Consider the following 21,328-nt stretch of genomic DNA (forward strand, 5'->3'; position numbering starts at 1 on the left):
TTCTTATAACATCTGCCCCCACCCCCAGAAATCATCCTCATAGTTACAACACAATTTCAGTTCAATCGACAGTCCGCATTCGCACTGTTATGACCACACAAACACTGGGCACAACTCACCCATCTAGCCTTCCAAGATTACATTTCCTTCCGGATTTGTTTCTTTGCTTTCCTTGGAATCAGTAGCAACTGCTTTACTGTATTTATTCATTTAGTTCATAAAACTAAATTAGGTACTTAAGGTAGACTTATCTCTAAACTCTCTTAAGAGAATTTTTTTTTAAATATTTTATTTATTTATTTGACAGATGGAGATCACAAGTAGGCAGAGAGGCAGGCAGAGAGAGAGGAGGAAGCAGGCTCCCCACTGAGCAGAGAGCCCAATGCGGGGCTTGATCCCAGGACCCTGGGAATCACGACCTGAGCTGAAGGCAGAGGCTTTAACCCACTGAGCCACCCAGGCGCCCCTTAAGAGAATTTTAAAAATGCCTCTAGATGGGGCCAGACACATCAGGTCAATGATGGGTTCCATTTCCACTTCTTGGAGAAATCCCAGCTGAGGCCCTGTCTCAAGAGCTCAAATACAAGCTCTCTGCATCCTGGGCCTTCCCGTCACCACATCCCAAGAGAATCCCCTACTTGCTGGATCCCATGTCTCTCTCCTTTTGGGCTTCTTCCTCATTTGTATGGGATCACTGTCCAGGTGTTCCCTGCATGGGGTCCCCAGGAGGCAGAGGGGTTTTGGCACTGAATGTCGGGGAACGGCTTTGTTTGCCCTCACTCTTGCTGCTGGCTCAGCTGAGTATGTAATGCTAGGCCGGACACCATTCTTCCTCAGCCATCTGGAAGCCCTGCTCTCCTGCCTTCTGGCCTCCAGTATTGCTGCTGAGAATTCCGATGTCATTCCAGGTCTGGGTCCTTCACATTTTACCTTGGAACCTTTCAGATCCTCTCTTTATCCTCACGTGCTATGATTTCACAAGGGCATGGGCATCTCACCATTATTTGTGCTAGAAGCAGAGGGACCCTTTCAGTGCACAGGTGCCTGTTCCTTCACTCTGCAAGCTCTCCCATTGAGGGTTCCCTTCCCTCTGCTCTGCGTGCCCCATCTCTCAGGACCTCTGGTCAATCACATACTGGAACTTCTGAATCAGGCCCTTCCCTCCTATTTCCTCACCTATCTGTTTCTCTGTTGGATTCTATTTTCTAGAAGATTCACTCAACTTTATCTTCCAGTATTTCTAACTCTCCTATTAAACTCATTATATCTGTAATCATACTTCCAATTTCCAATAGCTCATTCTTCTTTTCCAAGTATCTTTTTTATCCGATCCTGATCTTAGTTCTTATCTAAAGATGTTACAGTATTGAGGTCTTTTAAAGCTGTCTGGTTGCTTCTCATTCTTCTATTTCCATGGCCTCTACATAGCCTTGTTCTGTCTGGCTGGCTTTCCTCTTACACACTTTTCCCCTGTTTGGGGAGCTCAGGCCCCCCCATCTACTTTTAAAGGGAAAAGTGCTCAGAAGCACTGAGAGTGGAAAGAACACACCGATGGCAGGCTCACTGGCAGAGGACCAGGTGGGGACAGGCTTGCTCTGTTGGAAGATACCCATCTGTCTTTTCTCCCCTCAGAGGACTCTCAATGTTGAGGATGCACATTTCCACTCCCGTTTTCATTCAAGAGACCCACTCCTGCCTTTAGGTGCATCTGGTGACCCACTTCCCCCATCCCTGGCTTATTAAGGTCACCAGAGAGGAAACTGCATGCTCCCCCCACCCCCATCTCCTGCTAGTGAAAAGAAAGATCACCTAACTGCCCAGCATTCCCGCCAAATCCCCCGATTACACAGGGACCAGGTCCCTCTACTGCCTGCTGAGCCTCTCTAGGCTCTGTAGGCTACACCAGCTTGCTTCTTGTTGGCTTTTCACCCCAAAGGCATAGAGCAGAGTGCTCTTAGTCCTGTGGGCTTGTATCTTTCACCCCTCCACTGTCTCTTTAACAAGGCTCCAGTAGGAAGCAGAGCTCAACACCCGTGTTGAACCCACCACGGTCACCTGTCAGCCTGCACTAAATCAGAACTTCGCTACACGATCAGACAGGAAGGGTATTCCCAGACCAAATGGGGACAGTGAGAGGAAAAGCACAGAGGGGTGAGAGGGCCTGGCACACCACGGAGCAGCAGACACTCCAGACACACCGGAAGTACCGTTGTGAAGCGAGTAGGCCACTATGGCAGAACAGGCCAGGGCCTCCATCGGGCTCTGCCGTGGACCCGTCTCATGACCCAGAACAAGATCCTTCCCTTCTTGCTGGTGGCTGACGCCCAGAGCACATAAAGGAAGCTCTGATGTTCTGACATAAAGCAGTGAAGACTATCGTCACTGTTGCCAGCCTTATTTTTATGCAAACGTTTCTGCAAAAGAGTTTTTAAAGAAAGCAGCCTGTGCCAAGTCAACAGATTGAAATACAAAAGAAAAAGAAGTTATGGTACCTGAAGCAACAAGTCCTTTGGATAGATGCTTTCTGTTAGACTTCTGATCGTTTGTTCTTGACTGTGCAATTTCTTATTACTTTCACTCAAAAGACTCTTGTAACGATTCTCCACGGCTTTCTCTCTTTCATTCACTTCATCACGTAGTTTGTCAACTTCATTTCTAAGGTCCTACCCGAAGAAAAAGAAAAAATAGAACTTACTTGATAAGCACTTCAAGATGATCATCTCTCCTGCTTACCGCTATGCGAGAGCAAGCTAATACGTGCATTTAACAAAGTGCACTTCCTTCTCTTTTAAAGTCTGATGAAAACCAGCTTTAAGAAGCAGCTGAAATCTGGAAAAAGCTTTATGCACAGATATTTAGCACAACATTGTTTGCAATACTGAAAAAAAAAAAACTAAATGTCCAAAACAGGGAATTATTATTTTTTTTTAAATAAGGAATTAACTATAAAGAATATGGCATTTTGGGGCGCCTGGGTGGCTCAGTGGGTTAAATCCTCCGCCTTTGGCTCGGGTCATGATCTCAGGGTCCTGGGATCGAGCCCCCCATCGGGCTCTCTGCTCAGCGGGGAGCCTGCTTCCCCCTCTCTCTCTGCCTGCTTCTAGGCCTACTTGTGATCTCTGACTGTCAAATAAATAAATAAAATCTTTAAAAAAAAAAAAAGAATATGGCATTTAAAGAAGTGCACAATTATGGCACTGGCTGGCTCAGTTGGTTAAGCATCTGACTCTAGAAACTCAGCTTCAGCTCAGGTTTCGGCTGAGATTACGATCTTAGGGTCCCAGGTTGAGCTCCGTGTTGGGCCTGGCCCTCACCTGAGAACCAGCTCGTCCCTCTCCCTCTGCTCCTCCCCCGACCCCGCACTGCGCACTCTCGCTCTCAAATAAATAAGTAAAATCTTTTTTTAAAAATGCACAATTATGAGAAAAACAAACACTATGCAATATGATGCCCATTGTCTCCTAAATGTTTATACACAATGTTGTTGAGGCCGTGAGGAAACACATCAAAAAGAAGAACAGCATAGCTAAATAGAGGGGCTGTGGGGACTTTCAGTTGATTTTTTTTTTTTAATTTTTCTGAGTTTCTAAAATCTCTAAATCAGTCTATATTACTTTCACAATCAGAAAAAAAAAAATCTTAAATAATGACATTTACAATTAACGTGGAAAATGCTTGTGTTATAATGTTAAGGGGAAAAACACAAAACCAACAGCGAACAGGGTGATTTGAGCCACCTCAGGATCTACGCTATTTGTAATACTGAAATACTATTCAGAACAGCAAGAGCTGGGAACCACCCAAATATCCACCATAGAGGAATGAACTAAGGTACATTCTCACAACGGAGCACTCTGAAGCAATCAAGAGAAAGGAATGAGGACTCTATAAATAAACACAAAGCCTGAAAGTAATCTTCAGAATATACTGCTCAGGTAGGGGGGTCAGGAAAACCCCAATAGGGAAAAAAGTACGGAGAACATACTTTCATGTATTTAACTATAAAATAAATTAAATGGTTGTTTATAGGGAAATAAAAAAGAGAACAAGGCAAAAGGAGGGAGCAGAATCCATTTTACAAATGTAACATTGAGGCAAACCAAATGTTCGGATAACTATTTGAAAAGTAAAATAAAAATCTCCTACAACTAGAAGCGGAGCAAACAAAAAATAAACCTGTGTATCAGGTTGACTGGTTAACCAAACAGAGAGGAATTATTTCAGTAACTTAAAAGCACAGTAATTTAGGGCACCCGGTTGGCTCAGTCAGTTAAGCATCTGCCTTTGGGTCAGGTCACGATCCCGGGGGCCTGGGATCGAGCCCCACATTGGGCTCCCTGCTCAGTGGGGAGTCTTCGTGTCCCTCTCCCTTGATTTTCTCCCTCTGTGCTCTCACTCAAGTAAATAAACAAAATCTTAAACAAAAAAAAAAAAAAAGAAGAGTAATTTGTATACCCCTAGTGGGCTATTTCTCTAAGGACAAAAGGGACTACTGCAGAAAATCTTACACTATTTTAGTAATCATATTGGAAGAAATAATATTTGTGTTATTATTCTGAAACTGTGTGTGGGTTTATATATTTATTAAATAAGTAATTATTAACGTGATAACCAAGATTACAAACCTAAGAGAATACCAAAACAAATATAAAGTTAAAACATGTCACTGTAAATATGAATTGGAAATATCAATATGAACTTTTATTTTGTTATTTCCTTTCTCTCACCAAGAAAGCCTAAAATCAGCATCCTCCTCAGTATCCAGACTATAGTCTCTAAATACCATTTCCCACCAAAAAGAACCAGAATTACCAAAACACAGTCCCTAGAACATTGTCAGCATCACCTGGGAATGGCAAATACAACAGATAACCAGAACAGCACTCAGTAAGTATCTGTTGGACGGATGGAGAGGTCGATGGGATTGCTCCCATTTTATGAAGGCGGAAACAGGCTCAGATAAAGTAACTTACCCACCATCACAGTCACTAAGGGGCAGCACCTGCCTGATTCCAACTCTGATTGCAAGCCTCTCAGCTCATTTCTGCACCATGGCCAGGGTTTAGATTTCTTTCAAAATGATCCACATCCTCCTATAATCATCTGACACGTGCTTTTCTAAACCTCCCTCTGAAAACTGGGTAACAGGGACCACAAAATCTTGTGGGAAGCCATTTAGGTAGATCTTTAAAGTCACAATCAATCTGCCTGCCATCCTGGAAAGATCATCCTAAGAAGATCAAGTCTACTTTTTTTTTTTTTTTTTGAGAGGGAGTAGGGGCAGAGAGAGAATCTTAGCAGGCTCCACATTCAGTGTAGAGCCCGACTCAGGGCTCCACTTCACAACTTTGAGAACATGACCTAAACTGAAATCAAAAGTCAGACACTTAACCAAGTGGGCCAACCGAGAGCCTGGTCATGTGTACTTTTTAAGCTTAAAATATTTCTGCATTATGCTAAGTAAAAAATATGTACCATTCACGTGCACAGTAATTACTGGTCTACTTACATCATTTCCACAATTCAGTACTCTCTTCTGCACAAACACCTATAGGACCCATTATTCTGAGGTCTGGTTCAAGTTCTAGTGTATATGCATATGTACAACAGTAATTTACTCCATTCTCCCACCTCATTTGCTTATACAATTTTAGTTCAGGTACGTAAATTAAGAACTTGCATGTTTTAAGTGATAAAGGTGACTAATGTGCTACATTTCTCCCACGTGTCTCCCAAACTAACACACTTGACCTGTTCCAAAGTCCCACAGAGCACATGTAGCTGGGTCATTCCTCAAGATTAGGGGTTCTTAATCTGAGGTCCACTGTATGGGTCCCTGGGAGCCTATGCAAGTTTGTGCATGCGTGTATTTTTGGGGTTAGCGGGCCCTCAGCACAAGTCAGGGTCTCAAGGAAAGTCAGGTCACTAAAGACGACAAAGTACTTCTCCTGTTATACGCATTCCTGACAGAAACTACTCTTTACCAAGCACAAGCCGAGCCACGCACGTGTCAAGGCACTTTTACAGAAAGCTCCTCTAACCCTAATGATGGCACACACGGTAAATATCAGGAGTCCTGTATTTGCAGAAAGGAAACCAAGGCTCACGGCGGCTGAGAGATGTTTACAAAGCCTTACGCGTTAAGTTCTAGTACTGAAATCCAAGCCCAAGTCACTTAGACCCCAAATTCTGCATTCTCTCCACCCAACTGCATCACTGTTAAGAAAAACCAGTCTGCGACATAGGCACTAATTCCAGTGCCCTGAGCTAAGGTTCCAGTAACTCAAGGACTCAGGACTGATGGAATATGCAGCCTGAGACGGAGGCCCTCCTGCTAAAGAACGGGGCAGGACCAAGGATCTCGGACCTCACGTGAAGGGCAGTCAGAGAAGGCCTGAGGTAAGAGGACCACGGCAGGGAGGGGGAGCTGTGTGCTGAGGCGGCCTTGAGGAGGAGCGGCTGCCATGGCAACACGAAGGCAGCGCAGGGCTCCCAGCTCGGCCCCAGTGAGCTTATAACCAGTGTTTAGGGGAGGCATGGAGACGGCATGTCTCGCCTAAGCAAAACAATCAGAACTGAAAATTGATAATCTTGGGTGGTTTTCCCAAACCTCTTTCAATATTCCTGGCTGTGAAGACAGGCAGAACTAGCCCTGAATCCGGGCTCTATTGCTGACTAGCTGTGTGACCACAGACAGATAACCTAAATCCTTACAAGTGCTTCCTTTCCAGCAAATGGGGTTAATAATACCGGCTCCTAAGATCCTGGGAGGGTTAAACGAGAGAATGCGGGATGGGTGCCTGGCACAAAAGCAGGTGTGTGGGAAATGACCTTCTGTCATCCCCCCCCCCTGCACCCCATGCCTCCCCACACACATATCCTCCAGGCTGCCTCTACTCCAGGCTTCTTCCTGTGGCCACAGCATCAGCACATCACCAACCAGCCAGCCACCGGAAGCACTCCTCCCCTCCCTCTCACATACTCCTGCCCATCCCACGGGTAACTCAGGCCTGCAGGCGGAGCCAAGCCTCCACACAGAGCTCACGAGAGATGAAGACAAGTATTTGGCGCTTCTGTGTGCACACGAGTGCCCAAATCCTGCCCTGCCAACTACCCGCTCCTCCACCCTACCCTCAGAGTTTTCAAAGGAGTGGAATCCATCAGTATGGTAAGAACCAGGAATCAAAGTACAAGTCGGTGAAAACTGCATACCCAAAGCAGGCCTTTCCAATAAAACTGAGGGTTGATTTTGGTTTTGCTTTTTGAAGGAGGAGGGTATATGCATCTTAAGGAAGCCATCTGCCCAACAAGGGCCAGGCGTGCTTAGGTCTGGGGCAAGAAAGCCAGAGAATCTGGAACTTGGGTCTTGTCTTCAGGTACAGTAACCACGCATCGGCAAGGCTGGCCCAGTGAGCATCCCGGACTCTGATCACCCGGACAGTCACTCCTCCTCCCTTGAGGAGGTATTAAAGAACACAGGCAGAATCTGAAGTACTGGGGAGAAAAGTGAACCCCGTGCACACTCAGCCCTTCCCTCCCTCCATCCCACTGCCCCGCCTTCTTCAGAAATTAGCTCGCAGCTGATCATCAGCAACAGCCCCCTAACTGGTCTCCCTATGTCTGTCTTCACCCACCAAATCACACATATACCCTCCTGACATTTACATCTCTACCCAGAACCCTGCAGGGGCCCCATGCTAACTGCAGAGGAAGACACCCTACTTAATAAACCTTGTTTCCAGGCTCTCCACCCACTGTGGGCTCCAGCCCAAAGCCTCCCTCACCCGACCACCCAGTCTTCTCCATCCTGGAAAAAAAAAAAAAGTACAATTCTGCCTGGAGAGAGCATGCTTACCTTGCAAGGCCCAATCCAAGTACCACCTCTTCCGCAAAGCTCACTGCCCCCCCCCCGCCCGGACTAATCTGGCCCTCAGCAATCGTCCTCCCAAAACAGCACCTTTTTCTGCAAAGCTCTAGAGCATTTAGGAAAGGGCCAGCCCTTTATATCCGTGCCCTCCCGCAGCACTCACGGCAACCCTGCAAAGCAGACGATGCTCTCATTCCACCCGTTTTACAAATCAGAACACAGAGGTTCAAAATACTAAAGCAACTTAACCAAACCAAAAGGTGCTGGAATCAGGACTTGAAATCTGGTCTATTCGTGTTCTTTTCACTAAACCAGTGGTTTTTTAAACCGAGCTCAAGAAGCCCAAGGCTGGCTGGCTATCGGTATCATCTAACTACATGTTCCTGGGCCTTCCTCCAAAACCTGACTCAGTTGGCTTGGGGGAAAGAATGGTAATGTGTATTTAATTGTAAGGCAAGGAGCCACCATCCTAAGGAAACTTCCAAACCCCTTGGGTGCATCTGTTTGACTTGCTTCTGAATAAAGGGACAGGTAAGAGTTTGAAAACCCCTCTCTGGTACCAGACCCCACCCTGCTTTCAGGCGAGCGCTGCCACAGCAGGATGTGTGTGTGGTGACATCAACTGAGTGGCCTCACTTTCTACCTAATGGGCAATTTTCCTTTAAGATTCGCAGGTGCGCTCTGGACCAACACGGAGCCGAGTGTTGCCTTTGCATACCAGGGCGTTCTCAGGGGAGGATGACAGAAAAAAAAAAATGGATTATTTTAAAAATAAAATATCCCTATAATCTTAGAATCACATTAGAAATGAAAAGCCAGGCCCTCTTACTTCCTTCTGCAGTCAGCTGGTTTGTTTTATCTCTGGCCAGATGGAGAATGAGAAGGTTCTCATCCATCAAATTTCCACCTTCTCAGGTTTCGCGGTGAGAAAGCTTGTCAAAGTGCTCAGTGGTTCCCTTTAAATACACAAAGGAAACTTCTCCAAAATCTTAATGAGGAACAGGAACCCAGTGATGTAAAAATTTCCAGAATTAGTATGAGATAGTGGTGTTCGGGCTGCGTTCTGTGGCGCTTGGCTGCCCCTGGGGGCTGCAGTGGAGGCGGGACACCGTGGGGACGAGGCGCCAGGCCTTCCACTCCCGTCTCCCTGAGCAGCTCTGCTTTCAGGTTTCCTCTTCAGGAGAGTCATATTTGAACAAAGAATCCCTATGCTCAAACAAACAAACAAACAGAAACCACTGGGATGAGACCATGCTCACATAGACAGAGCTCTAACAAGCATATGTGCTACTGCGTGCTGCTGGCGTGAGGACGGTGAGGACGGACCGCAGAAGTTCCAGGCGGGGAGCTCAGGATGGCTTTCAGCAGAAAGGAGCAGAGGCTCACAATGGGCAGGGCTCAAGGCCCAGCTGGGTCACTTAGCCACCAGGCACCACACCTCTCTAAATCCCCACCTGACAATGTGACAGACCATTCCTGCCCTCTCCACCAGTCCATCCACTGTGCCCCCTTGTCCCAGGCTCATTCATGCCCCCCAAGCCTCCCCAAGGGCCCTCCTTTGACCAGGAATGCAATTTTATGCCCCCCACAACCTGCCCCCCAGCAAATAGCTACTGACCCTTCAAGCTTCAGCTCCAATCCACCTCCTCTGTGAAGCCTTCCCTCCCACCAACCCCCCCCACTCTTAGCAAGTTCCAGGCTCTATGCTTCCAAAGTGTTTGGCCCATCCCCCTACCTGCACTTATCATGCTATATTTTAATTAGCTTTTTGTCTGTGTTCCTAGTCTATCTCTCTGCCAGATTCCTTCAGAGACTGTGCCTGATTTGATTCATTCCTGTACTCCCAGTGCCCAGGACAGAGCCTGGCACAGAAATTATAAAGAAGCAGAGATAAGGGAAAGCCTCCAGAAAGACGACAGCAATTCCACGTGAAGACTGATGGGAACAGCCTTTTAAAGCAGATTCCACGGCTGCCCCATGCACGAGCCACTGAGATACTACAGAATCTGTCACTCAAAACGGGTTCTGCCTCCCTTCCTAGAGGGATCAATCAGCTGGAAAGGAACAGGCTAGCACTTTCTTCAGAGGAGAGGTGAGTGTGTGGATCAAGGAAGAAATTTACAGCTTTGTTGACTTGGCTGGTAACTGGGCAGACCACATTTATTAGTCAACAGTGTCCATTAGATCCTAGCGGGCAGTGGTCATTCAAAGTCCTGAGCCAGCACCTGCCAGGCAATTAAAAGCAGGAAAGGAGGAAAGGCGTCCGATCCACTGAGCACGCAGGAACCAGAGGACGCACTTTCTCGTGCATTAAGTTGTATTATTCATTCATTCCTCCTAAAGAAGATATGATCAACCCCATTGTAGGGGAGAAAACCTGAGTGTAGAGGGGTTAAGCCACTGACCTAAAGGCTTAGAGCTGAGTGGCTGCTACAGCCGAGATTCAAACCCCAATCTGGCCCTGTTGCCCACTGCTCCAAAGACACCAGTTCAAGCTGTCGATTTCTCCTTCCCAGGGCAGCGGCATCATCACCATCACCAAAACAGCACCCATCCACTGGTCAGCTAAGATGCAGCAGGCGTTGTGTTCATAACTGCTATCCCCATCTCAGATCATCCCCACAACTAAACTCTGATTTTCTAACGAGAAACGGTCACCATCATTTGAAAAGGCAAAGTTAGTGGCTCACAGTCCAACAGTCAACCAGTGACAGACCAGGACTCAAGGCCGGTTTGACCCGAGTCTCTGCACTCAGCCTCTCTTAAGAGTGACTGGAAATGCAGAGGCAGAACTCCCGCCAGCACAGATCCGCATTCAGACTCTTCATACCTGATTAAACCGAAAACAAGGCAAGGGGAGCTCTGACCCTTGGTAAGAATCACACGACCTCAGGTCTGTGGTCCCAGGCCTGCCCAACCAGCTTACAGACACGGACTCCAAATGCCGTGTTTTGACTGTGGATCACCAGTGATGCTCTGAACGCTGTCATAATCTCGTCTGGAGTGATCCATCAACAAACACACGTGAAAGCAGAGGGGTTCAGGATGAACTACCCTGAAATTAAACCAGCTCCTGTCAAAGCACATGGGATTAGCCAGCTGGGTGACGGGTACAACTTTAATTAGATGTTTGGGTTTTAGCCAGCAAATGCATCCCCACAGAGCTAAGTGCCCAGGTACTGAAGCACACACTTGTCAGAGTAGCGGACGTCAGGTCTCGAAACAGAGGAGAGCATTATGAGGCAGTCTGGGGAATACAGCTAAACCAATGTCTCATATACGCTGCTTCTATAAAGCAGAAGAAAAAGACTAACACTTGCTCCTCTCCCCACCCACCCCGAGTAGCATACAGAATGCCTGAACCAGAAAGAGCAAATCTAAAATAAAGGTTTACCTCTATCACTTTCCACCAAATGCGCACTCACACTCACACACACACACACACATGCACACGCACACATACGTACATACTAAAAAGGAGAGCCTTAAGTCACTGGAGCCAAACAATGCATTAAAGTCAAGGTGTGAGGGCAGGGATGTGACAGCCCGAGCAGCATTCCTGTTAAAAACCACACAAACCACAACACGTTCAACATCACTGTTAGGACACCAACTTGGGAATACCAGGTTTGTTGCTGGTTTGTTGCAAGGGCCTCCTGAATGTCCTTGTGGGGATGTGGTGACAAGGGGTATAATACAAGAAAAGGGATCTATCCGAGAGACCCTCACGTTTGGACCTTTCCAGCTGTAGAAAGATCTCCCAGGTAAAAACCAAAGCTTGTATTCACCAGGGCCTACCAATGCCCGTACCACTGCAAGTACGCCACAAATGTCCCCTGGATAAACAAATAAATGACTGCAAAGGATACCACGTGCTGAGTCAGCTAGCACTAGGTCGCCGCAATCACAGGCAATGGGAATGAGCAGGCTGCTCATGGCCCAACCCCACAGTGCCCGGGCACCATCAGACACGGTGGACTCCCACGCCCCAGCCACAGGATGCCCGTTCACATAGGAGCTGTCTCCCTCTGGAGAGATTAGCAGCACACACAACGACCGGGCAAGAAGGCTCTCCGGCATGAGCAAAGGATGGTTTGACAGCACCCAGAAGATAACCGGTCGGCTGACCATCAGAAAGGATCCAGGGAACGCTAAAACAACAACAACCGGCATGCGTGCCAGTGGCCCCCCCGCAGGGCTCATCCATAAACAGGGCTGCAACAGTGCTGAGTTGGTAGTTCTTGTCCAGGAAACAAGAATAACAGGAAATGGCCAGACACTGTCCCCCGGACTGGAAACCATACTCCTTACAAGCTCATGGACCTGGGTGGCACAGACGGGGCCACGACACTGCTCGCACTGCAGGCGGTGCAGGCAAAGGCTCTGTCCTGCTCCCAGAACCTTCCAGCAGCCCTCCAGAGGGGCACTGCCCTTAGGCCGGAGGGCCAGCCAAAGCTGTCCTTTTACCTTAACCTGCTCATCTTCAGACACTGGAGACCCTGTAACCAAATTTCCCTTTTTACTTTCACTGCCAGGAGCCACCAGCTGAATTTAAGTCCCCCTCTTTGGTAGGGGGTTGGGTACCACAGCGTGCATTTCTCCTTACTCACTCTGCTTCCATTTCCCTCGCCACCCTTTTTTTTCTTGACCTGAATGCCTTCACCTTTATTTTTAATCTCATTTTTATGACTTCCCATAAACCTCTGAAAATGTTTTTGTAACATCAAAAGGAATAAATTATAATCTTTAAAGTTCCAAGTAATACTTCAGAATACCTCAAATCGGGCATTTTGTTTTGTTTCCCCCAAAACACCGTATGTTCTCACACCTCTGTGCCTTCGCCCTCCATACAAAACCCTCTGCTCCCCTGCCTATCGATTAACCTTTATTTAACTAAAGCTTCAGGACCAGTTCACAAGTTCCTTTCCCCAAGAGCCTTCTCTGACTCTGCAAGCCCCTTCCTGGCTCCGTGTTTCCAGGGTACTCCATTCACACTGCTGTCATGGAACTGTCCCATGCCCAGCAGAGGGCCTGCATGGTCACAATGTTGCTGAATGCATGCATGGATTCCTTTCCTTGGCCAGGGCAGAAATAGAGGCACTAGGGGAGCCTGGGTGGCTCAGCTGGCTAAGCACCCGACTCCTGATTTTGGCTCAGGTCATCATCTCAGGGTCCTGAAATCAAGCCCTATCTTGGGCTCCACCTCTGCATTTATCCTGACACCATAAGGCAAGCCACCACCCACGATGTTCCTCAGTCGCTGAACAAGCCAGCACCCCAATGTCTGGGGTGAAACATTCCTATGAGATGGACACAGCCATAGTCTTAGACCGTAACCAGAATGTAAGCAGATACCACCGTGATGCAGTGCAGACACAAAAGGAAAGACGCCATGGCCAAATCATCTCACCAGAAACACACATGACCTGAGGTTCAAAAGGAGTCGTGAGGAGATGCAGGTAAGCATTCAGAGTGGACAGTGGTGGCTTTGGTCTGGGTAACTGCTCATCCCTCCCAAACATGCGCTTCTAGAGGAGGCTGTCAATGATGGAAATCACGCACGTGTGCCTGAGCACAAGCACACACGTCTGACAAAGAAGAACGGGTATGCGACCCACATCGGGCCTCTGGCCGTCCTGACAGGGACCCAGTGGGGGCAACGGAGCGTGAAAGTCCTCCCTCCTCTTATGTAATAAACCAGAAATATGTGACCCCAGCAGGACACCAACAGTGGTCCAACTGCCCGGAACTGGAGTAAGGAGATGCGAGACAAAGAAGCCAGTTCCCAGAGACCGAGCTTCAGTCCCAGCAGTGTTCCAGTCTCTGTCCATCCAGCACTGTAGTCACACAAGACAAGAAACTGCTCTTTTTACCTAAGTTTTTTCTGCCGGTTTCCGTCACTGGCGGAAAAAAACAAAAGCAAAAACCCTCCCACCCACAGTATACTTGACCCTAAGCCCTTCCTCACTGTCACATTCCCCTTACTTTCTTCACCAAACAGCGCTTCCCTCCTTACAAAGATGTGTACGCATTACAAAGGAATACAGTCAGCTGTCAACAACAGCCCAACATTATTGCAGAAGCACCAAGGTTCACATGAATAAGTGAATTACAGAACCACCAAACAATGTCTGACACCAGAGGGACAGGTAAATGAACTACAGCTTGTCTACTTGATGTAATATTATACAGCCATTTCAAATGTTTACCAAGAATAAGTTATAATGTAAAAAAATCACATATTTTATATAGATATAGATATATAGATACATGTGTATCCCCAATCCAAATTCTACTGAATGAACTTTTTTCTAATGACAGTGGGGGTGAAGAGGACAAGCTATTTTAAGGAACTTATCCAGCAGTAAGGGTGTAAGACCAGCCTATGAAAACTGCACCTCCATCAAAGGGCCATCTGGCCAGTCTTTTCTTTACCTCCTCCATTCAGCACCCTACTCAAACCTTTTTCCTCTCGCTCAACTCAAGTGCCACCTCCTCCTAGAAGGTTTCCTGACTACTGCATCCCACCAGGACCTTTTGCACTGACTCAGATTTTAAGCTGCTTTTGCATCTTGTCACGTATAACATCGCCATTGTCCTTAGAAAAGAGATAATTTTCAGAGTTCATGTCTTATACTTCCATCAATATCTAAACCAGAGACACTTGGGTGTTCAATAACATATGGGAAACATATTTTAATAATGTGTAGTAAACCGCTACACTCCAAGATTGCTGGTGGCAGCATAAATTGGGCCAGCCCATTGGGCAAATAATTTGGCAACATGATTAACTAGTATAAAATATTTGTGCCATCTGACCTAGTAAACTCACTCAAATCCTAGGAACTTCAAGGGAAAAATGCCTTTAGGCCCAAAGATGTTATTGTAGCATCATTTAAACAACCAAGGTGTCCGAGAGAGCAGGAAATCAAGGAAAGCACGTGAAATGTATTCAACAAACAGTGTGCCCCATTCAACACGACCATTCTGGAGGCCGCACGACATGGAAAGACGCCCATGATAAAGTAAGGGGTCAAAGAACACAGAAGAGTAGTCAGCCTCTCACTAGATTAGGTGCCTAGTTGTACCAGGTCTGAAGGGTGACACTGAAAACCAGGGAGAGCTACCGTGTTATTAGGGTGGTGGGTGGTGTTTTATTTTTAATGTTATATTTATATTTAATGGTATATTTATATTTAATGGTAGGTGATGTTTTATTTTTCTAAATGGTAATGGATTACCATTCCCTTAATGTTCATTAATATTTTTATTAAGATATACAAACATCCGTATTTTAATTCTCGTGTCAGTGTTAGCGTTAGGATTTCAAGCAGGGGATCCTGACCTCCCTGCCCAGAGCAGGCTCTGGAGAACTAAGCTGTAGTCCCCAGAGGTTCCCTTTGAGAACTCTTCTCGAAGGACTCTGTCCGCCCGAGGTCCTCCGCCAGCCCAGGGCGCCTGTGCAAGTTACTCACAGCGTGTCAACAGTCACTCAGACTCAGGCCCTCCCCACCTCTCTGCGCCAAGGCTGTGCATCTGAACGTGACTCTTGGGATGCTGAACACTTAAGTTTAAATACAACAGAAATTTTCTTTTTTATTTTTTAAGATTTATTTATTTATTTGAGAAAGAGTACAAGCAGGGGGAGGGCCAGAGGGAGAGGAAGAGAGAAAACCCTCAAGCAGACCCCCCTGCTGAGCACAGAGTCTGAAGCAGGACTTGATCCCAGGACCCTGAGATCATGACCTTAGCCAAAATCAAGAGTTAGACACTTGGAGCACTTGAGTGGCTTTGTCGGTTAAGGAACTGGCTCTCAATTTCGGCTCTCTCGCTCTCCCCCTTCCCTGACTCACTCTAAATAAATAAATAAAATCTTGTAAAAATTAAAAATGAAAAACTAAAGAGTTGGACATTTAATTGACTGAGCCACCGAGGTGCCCCTATAATATAAATTTTTAAAGATAAACTATTTTTTGCCTACCAGATCCAGAGAGAAATTTTTAAATGCTAACATCCAAAGCTGAATGAACAGTCTTTTAAACAGGACAAACCTGGTATAATCCTTCTGGGAAACAATCTGAGTACACCTATATAATAATGTTAAAAATATTCATACTCTTTGACCCAATAATTATGACTTTACCAGGAAATAATCAATGTTAAAAATATTTAGATGCAAGGACATTTGCTATTGCATTTGTTATACGGCCAAAAAAAAAAAAAAAAAAGCGTAACAACCTAAATGTTCTACCATAAGGGACTAAATAAACTGTAGCACATCCAAGTGATGAAATACTAACACTTGCACCAAAAAACAAACATAAGTTTCTGAAGAACACTCAGAACATGGCAACACACCAAAAAGAGAATACGGAATTAATAAAGCATTTGCAAAACCGCATTTCCAGGTTGATACCAATAATGTATGTGTGTGCACATGCATGTGAGACAGAGAATTTCATGATGAGATGATGTGAAATATTTTCTCCTTTACACTTTTCAGATTTTTCTAAGTCTTCTGCAGAGATCTCCCTAAAATGAGAAACAGCTATCAAGAGCCGCAGCCCGACCACACCACTGCTGCTCACGTGAATGGTGCGGTCGCCTCTGCTCCTCTCACGACGGGCTTCCTCCAAGTCCTTCTCCAGCCTCTCCCTCTCCTGCTGCAGAGTGCTCAGCTCCTGGGTGACCTTCTTAACGTTCCTTCGCAGTCTGTGGTTCTCTGCACTCTTGCTGAGGTTTTCGGAGTTCAGCTGTGCTAGAAGGGCTGCCTTCTCTAACAGAGCAGCCTCATAATTTTCAGACCCCTACAAGAGGAGGGAGACAGGGGAGGTGAGCTGATTTCTGTACCACACTAAACACACCAAGAAATCTCTGCTCCTTTTTCACCTTGGGGTCGGCGGAAGGGAGTTAAGAAACGAAAAGAAAGGGGCACCTGGGTGGCTCAGTGGGTTAAGCCTCTGCCTTCGGCTCAGGTCATGGTCTCAGGGACCTGGGATCAAGTCCCACATTGGGCTCTCTGCTCAGCAGGAAGCCTGCTTCCCCCTCTCTCTCTGCCTGCCTCTATGCCTACTTGTGATCTCTCTCTGTCAAATAAATAAATAAAATATTAAAAAAAAAAAACGAAAAGAAAAATATTAACATAAACAACCTCCAGGACCCAAAGCAAAATAATAAGAAGATTCTACAATAACACAGAGTGATGATTATGTTATCATGTTGATGTTACAATGCTGACATTAAGAGGGGAAAAGGCTACAACAGTGTAAAAGAAGTGTTTTTTCTTTTTTTAAAGACTACAAGGAAAAACACAGACGTTCAGAAACCATCTTTAGTTAGGTGGGTACATGGGTGATTTTCTTCTTTCACTTCTTTCAAATGTTCTAAGGCTACTGAGCATGTTACTTTTGTAATCGTTTAAAAAAGAAAAACTTCAAGGGACGCCTGGGTGGCTCAGTTGGTTAAGCAGCTGCCTCTGGCTCAGGTCATGATCCCAGTGTCCTGGAACAGAGTCCCACATCAGGCTCCTTGCTCAGCAGGAAGCCTGCTTCTCCCTCTGCCTCTGCCTGCCACTCTGCCTGTGCGCTCTCTCTCTCTCTCTCTCTCTCCCCTTCTCTGACAAATAAATAAATAAAACCTTTTTTAAAAAAATTATTAAAAAAAAAAAAAGAAAAGAAAAACTTCAAGTTATTTATAAAAGGTAGAACACAAAGAGCGCCATCTGACAAGCAGAGGCGGATTCAAGCACCGGCAATGCTCTCAGAGGTTAGAGCAGCTTGGACCCACAGTCATCAGCATGGCAGTCCCATGGCCACCTCGAGTGGCCATAAATTCAGCAGAGTCCAAGGGTTGTGTCCAGAACATTCTTACTTCATTAACACACAGTTTAGTAGAAAACACATATGTGATTATCAAGCATTTGAAAAAACAGTGTAACTCACCAATAATCAAAAAGAGCCAATTAAAACAAGCTTTCATTTAACAAGACGGTTTTAATGAGAATATCCAGTGCCGGCGAACTTACTATGAAGCAACACAATTAATATTAACTTTTCAAGAGCTGACCAAGCATCCAGAAGCCAAGAAACATACTGGCAAGAATGTAAATTAATGTAACTCTCTATGGACAGTATATATACGTCAAGTGTGCATGTACAGGATAGATGTGTTCACACTCATCCCAATGATTTGGCTCCCAGGATTCAATCTCAAGGGAAGAATCCAAAATATGAAAAAGCCTTACGTACACAGTCATCCATCACAGATTTACTGTAACAGGAAAAACTAAGAACCTAAACTGATAATAAGGGGATATTCCAAGTCACAACATGGCATAAAAAAACAGAAGACTAAATTGTAAATGCTCTAAAAAAATAAAATCTATGTATAGGAGAAAGCCGAGGGGGAAAAAAACCTCAAAATGTTAATGGCATGGTTGGGTGATCTCCTGATTCCCCTTTTTTCCTTCTTTCTAATCTCCCAAAAGAAAATTTGAAACACATATATTACTTACAATCAGGAGAAAATAAACTTTTTTTTAAACATCTGTTCTTTGGACTAGACAAAGGCTCATGATTAAAAATTCAAAAGCAAGGGACCACAACTCAGACTGTGGGGTAAACAGACCGGCTCCAGCCTCCTGGCCTTTCCAGGAGTTCCAGCTCCACCACCAATGCTGGTTAAGTCCTAGTTGTTAGGAGATGTGGGCTACAGCCACTGTCAATCCCCGAGAGGTGAGGCCCAGCCATCCCCTATTTCCGCACTGCTACTTAAGACCTAGCAACAGGGACTGAGGGGGAACCCAATTCACATTTCAAAGTTGGTTTTGCAGAAGCTTCCATTTTATTTTCCTTTAAAATAAAAAAAAAAATTAAGATTTTATTTATTTATTTGAGAGAGAGAGCACATATGCAAGAGAGAGTGAGTACATGAGCAGAGGAAGGGGCAGAGGGAGGAGAAGCAGGCTTCCCGCTGAGCAGGGAGCCAGAGGACACGGGGCTTGATCCCAGGACCCAGGGATCATGATCTGAGCTGAAGGCAGGTTCTTCACCAACTGAGCCACCACGGCACCCCTAAAATCAAAATTTTAAAAAAAGAGTGGGAAACCAAGATCACGAGGCCTAAAAAAAACATATCCGGGGAATGCTTATTTATAAAAACTCAAAAAAACAGCTTTCCCCTCTCTCTCTGCCTGCCTCTCTGCCTACTTGTGATCTCTGTCTGTCAGATAAATAAATAAAATCTTTAAAAAAAAAAAACTCAAAAAACAAAAGAATATAAGAAAAACTCCCATCTTGAGCCATTTTTATGTTACATTTTATTAAGCACTGATTATGTATGAGGAGCTAAACCAGGCACTTTTGCACACACTGTAGTTTCACTCCTCATACCAACCCTACAAAGTACACATTACTGTCCCTAACTAAGCCACGGAGGCTCAGAACTGTTAAGTGACGAGTCCGTCATCAGACCATAATTGATTAAATCTGGGACTCTCTCCACAGCACTACACTGCCGTGCCCATTCCAGGGAAGATTCCAATTAACACCAATAAACTAGTAAGAATTAAAACAAGAAGACTGAATTCAAAGAGGGGAAGGCTAGAGCCAGGAACACCAATTAGGAGCCTGTTAAACACAGGCCAGCCATGGTGACAATTAAAATAATAGTTATCATAAAGTGATGAACGTTCTGTGGGTTATCGCATAAATGATGATGACAGAGTTTCTTTTAGAAAGTTCAAATTCATACTCATACCATAAAGATACTTTCCATTTTCCTTAAGTGGCCCTCTGAGACACTCCGAAAAGTTTTGTACTTTTCCTGCATGACACCCTGCTTTCGGAACTCCTGTCATCAGAGTGGGGGCTTACAAACAGGCAGCAAAACGTTTGGTATCATTAGACCTAGTCAGAAACTCAAGGCCAAACATTATATGAGCCAAACCACGTTTGGCTCCATTCCCCACGGTGCAGAAACACGATGAGTCTAACAGAGAGAGAGTCACAGAGCCCAGGGTTCAAAGCCCGGTTCCAGCCATGTCGCTTAGGAGGAGTTAACTTTTCTGCTCTTCAGCTTCCTCGTCTGTGAAATCTCTGTTTCACGGGGCAGTCGTGAAGATGAAACATGACACTGAAAGTTCCGTGTCTGGGAGTGCAGGATCAATAAATCTAGTTCCTATTCTCCGGCATGTGCATGATCTTCCATTCCCAGCCAAGAGATACTACGGAGAGTTTCCTCCAACTAAAAGCTATCTGCACAACACCATGAAGAGAGGGCTTGCGAAACTAACCACAGTATCTGCTCTATTTTTATGCCGGAAGATGATACTACCCAACTTAAGGAAGACTTGACAACATTTACTGAGTTACACCCTATGCCCAGGTGCCCCGTCTTGTGTAATCCTTGTGAGGATTACGGGATCTAAGTGTGATTATCCGGATTTTACGATGCGTATGCAGGTTGGGAGAGCTCAAGGATCTGGCCCATGGCTACAGCAGTAGTGAGGAGAAGAGTCAAGATTCAAACACATGTCCCACCCACATCCCCCCACCTAAAAACAATGCGGCACATACATACAGAGGCCTACATGTGGCTGTTTAAAAAGACTGTTGTTTAAGGGGCACCTGGGTGGTTCAGACCACTAAGTTTTGGCCTTCAGCTCAGGTCATGACCCCCACATCCTGGAATCAAGTCGCGCATTGGGCTCCCTGCTCGGTGGAGAGTCTACTTCTCCCTCTCCTCCTGCCTGCCGGCGCTCTGCCTACTTGTGCTCTAGCTCTCTGTCAAATAAATAAATAAAACCTTTAAAAAAAAAAAAAAGGCTGTTTAAAAAGCATTGGGATAAACACACACACACACACACACGAGTGCATGTAAAACTGCAGAAATCTGAGTAAAAAGCAGGGATTGCACCAAGGCCGATGTCCTGGTTGTGATATTGTTACTAAAGTTAGGGACGAGGTCACCTTTGGGAGAACCAGGTAAAGAGTATACAGAAATCAACTGCATGTGAATCTACAATCATTTCAAAATGAAAATTTTAAAAATGGAGTGGGCAGATCTATATATACTATTATGATAAGAATATTCGATGAAAGGGGTGCCTGGGTGGCTCAGTGGGTTAAAGCCTCTGCCTTCGCCTCGGGTCATGATCCCAGGGTCCTGGGATCGAGCACACATCGGGCTCTCTGCTCAGCAGGGAGCCTGTTTCCCCCTCTCTCTCTGCCTGCCTCTCTGCTTGCTTGTGATCTCTGCCTGTCAAATAAATAAATAAAATCTTTAAAAATAAATAAATACATAAATAATTTTTAAAAAAGAATATTCGATGAAAAAAAGATTATAGAACAGAATAGGTCTGATCCCTTCTACTTTCTCAAAGGCTGTATGTATGCATAAATATGCACTGGTATTAATAGTGAACATAGTGAATAGTGAACAGTCAAGGTATTAATAGTGAAC

General features: G+C 45.5%; 1 protein-coding gene across 5 annotated transcripts in view; it reads right to left on the minus strand.

Annotated features, from left to right (window-relative positions):
* Nucleotides 1-21,328, minus strand: part of CDK5RAP2 (CDK5 regulatory subunit associated protein 2) — a 167,907-nt gene that overhangs the window by 91,333 nt on the left and 55,246 nt on the right. For 4 of the 5 annotated variants that reach the window (XM_032865725.1, XM_032865727.1, XM_032865726.1 and 1 more), the window contains 2 exons: nt 16,456-16,674; nt 2,493-2,663 (listed from right to left, as the gene is read on the minus strand). In XM_032865725.1, coding sequence (XP_032721616.1) covers nt 2,493-2,663; nt 16,456-16,674 — 390 coding nt within the window. The remainder of the gene's footprint in view (nt 1-2,492; nt 2,664-16,455; nt 16,675-21,328) is intronic. The other variant, XM_032865728.1, reaches the window with a different exon arrangement.

This window comes from Lontra canadensis, unplaced genomic scaffold (genome assembly GCF_010015895.1).
Source record: "Lontra canadensis isolate GAN:19392208 unplaced genomic scaffold, GSC_riverotter_1.0 scaffold30, whole genome shotgun sequence".
In the NCBI taxonomy this organism is placed as follows: Eukaryota; Metazoa; Chordata; class Mammalia; order Carnivora; family Mustelidae; genus Lontra; species Lontra canadensis.